The 2500-nt window shown below is 42.9% G+C and overlaps 1 protein-coding gene across 1 annotated transcript in view; it reads left to right on the top strand.

Moving 5' to 3' along the window:
* Positions 1-305: 305 nt before the first annotated feature.
* Positions 306-2500, top strand: part of LOC308095293 (transcriptional repressor scratch 1-like) — a gene marked incomplete at both ends in the record, with an annotated part of 7482 nt that continues 5287 nt past the window's right edge. The window contains one exon of the mRNA XM_080442293.1: positions 306-426. Coding sequence (XP_080298419.1) covers positions 306-426 — 121 coding nt within the window. The remainder of the gene's footprint in view (positions 427-2500) is intronic.

Raw genomic sequence — 2500 nt, 5'->3', positions numbered from 1 at the left:
TAGCCAGTTAAAGTGTCTGATAAGATCAGGCAAAGGCCTCTAGTCGAACATCTTGAAACCTGCAGGTTATCCACAATCTGACACCTGCTAACACATTTCTCAGGTTTGGGGTGAGTCAAAGCGTGGGCTTGTAAGAGCCAGTCTCTGTGTGCGTGTGCGTGTGCGTGTGCGTGTGTGTGTGTGTGTGTGTGTGTGCGTGTGTGTGTGTGTGTGTGTGTGTGTGTGTGTGTGTGTGTGTGTGTGTGTGTGTGTGTGTGTGTGTGTGTGTGTGTGTGTGTGTGTGTGTGTTTCGCCACTTCACCATCATGCCTCGGTCTTTCTTGGTGAAGAAAGTGAAGCTGGACGAATTTTCGGCTGCACAGCTGGAAAGTTCCTACAGAAGAGAGGAGCATACGCTTAGTCTACGTTTCCACCATCACGACAAAGGTCAGTGTAACACACACACACACACACACACACACACACACACACACACACACACACACACACACACACACACACACACACACACACACACACACACACAGAGTAAGCTAACTAACATTTAATTCCATAATAGCTATGGTTTCAGTGAGAAGGGTATGGAGGGAGGTCAAACTCCGGTCAAAGGCCAAATATTGACCAAACCTCATGGCTGAGCCCATGTTTTTATAATCATTCTGAGGGCATCTCAGTTTCTTTATTTAGGAATGATTATGGGACAGAGGAGAAAAAGGGAGACAGGTGACAAAGACGTCAAACATGATTGGAACCTCCGATGTTCTCACAATGTAGGCCTAATAGAGAATAATATAGGAGACATTTTCTATAACACTGTCCAATGCACTGTCAAGACTATGAGACCTGTTTTATACCCCATTGTATGACGGTGTCCCGCAGCAAAAGTAGTAGATCTACAAGCTCACAGCGTGTCATGAACTCGTGATGCAGCTTGATTCCTTGGCCACAGGAATCAGGCTGAGGAGGCTGGACAGATTTTGAGGCAAATCTGTGGATAGTTTGACAAAACAATGGCAAACATTTCTTATACATCTTTTCCCCTTATTTTGTTATTTCCCGGGCTGGAATGGTTTGCAGAGATTTGGGTTTTAAAGGAACAGCATCTCCAAAAACAAAATTCGACAATTTGGCAATTTGATTATCCTTTTCTGTTCGGCACATGCCCAATATGTTGGATGTGCATGTTGTATTTGTTTTATTAATCATCATTTCCCATTATCCATGTGTTTATAGACCACTCTGATCAAATATCCCTCTGTGTCTGCCAATCACCATTAAGTTAAAGGCATGACCCCATATTAATTGATTGTATTGATGTATACTGTATATTGAGGCATTGGAGATACATTATGCAAACCTGGTCAGTCCAAGTGCAGATGGCCATGCCAGACTCCAAGTCTTATTTTATATACTTTTGTCATCTTAATTTTCTAATTATTGCTGCCTTACTAATTATTTTACCATCCATCCATCCATCCATCCATCCATCCATCCATCCATCCATCCATCCATCCATCCATCCATCCATCCATCCATCCATCCATCCATCCATCTATCCATAACAATAGGTTTTGTGGGAGACCATCTACTATAAATGAAAATGTGACCTTTCCAACCACCCAAATGTCAGCAGAAATCTGTTGGCTTTTACCTTTAGATAAGCCTGCTGGAAGAGTTCAAATAGTTTTTCATCTCATATAGAGTTTCTGAGAGGGATATTATATGCTTATTGCATTTAAATGGGCTCTCTAGTGAGTGTAGGACATTTTCATTCAGGGAAAGTCAACTGAACATGTACAGTGTTTTACAGCAATGCCCTGCCTCACACCCATACTCAGTACTCCATACAGTATACCTGCAGCCACAGGCTTCAAACGTTGGCTAGGGAGCAGCTCCACTGGAGCAACTGAAGGTTAAGCATCTTTCCCAAGGGCAACTCGACAGTAGTTGATGAGGAAGAGAGGGGTGTTTCTCATTTACTTCCCCCACCCAGATTTTCCCTGCCTGTCTGGAGATTTGAACCAGCATTCCTCTGGACATCCTGTGCGTTTCTCTCAACTGTAACCTAGAAGTTCCTACAGTACATGGTATTTTATGCTTAGCATTCCTATGCAATGGTTGCTGGAGTTGATGGTTCCTGTTAAAGGTATCAACCAATACCGTGACAATTGAACTGAAAATGAACCTGTGTTCATTTTTACACCCTCAGTGTTAAAATGACACTCAGGCACTCTAGGAAACCTAGTTTCCTCAATAGGCACCTTCTACTGTAATATATGCTGTCAATTCCCTGAGGTTATGGGTTACGATCCCTAGTTGAAGGTGCAGTGGTTCAGACCTCCATTACTGGGCCTACATGGGTGCCTGCTGACCTAGAATTTTATCTGAGTATAAAAATTGACCCAAAAGGACCTGCAAGGGTCCATTTGTACAATCTCAGAGTTACATTAATAGAGGGGTTGTGAGCTGTCACCCACTCAGTGTTCCATACAAAATTATA

Source organism: Gymnoscopelus braueri (genome assembly GCF_963280865.1).
Source record: "Gymnoscopelus braueri genome assembly, chromosome: 11".
Taxonomy (NCBI): Eukaryota; Metazoa; Chordata; class Actinopteri; order Myctophiformes; family Myctophidae; genus Gymnoscopelus; species Gymnoscopelus braueri.
The sequence above is the reverse complement of the archived record's forward strand: the minus strand, read 5'-3'. Positions and strand labels throughout refer to the sequence as shown.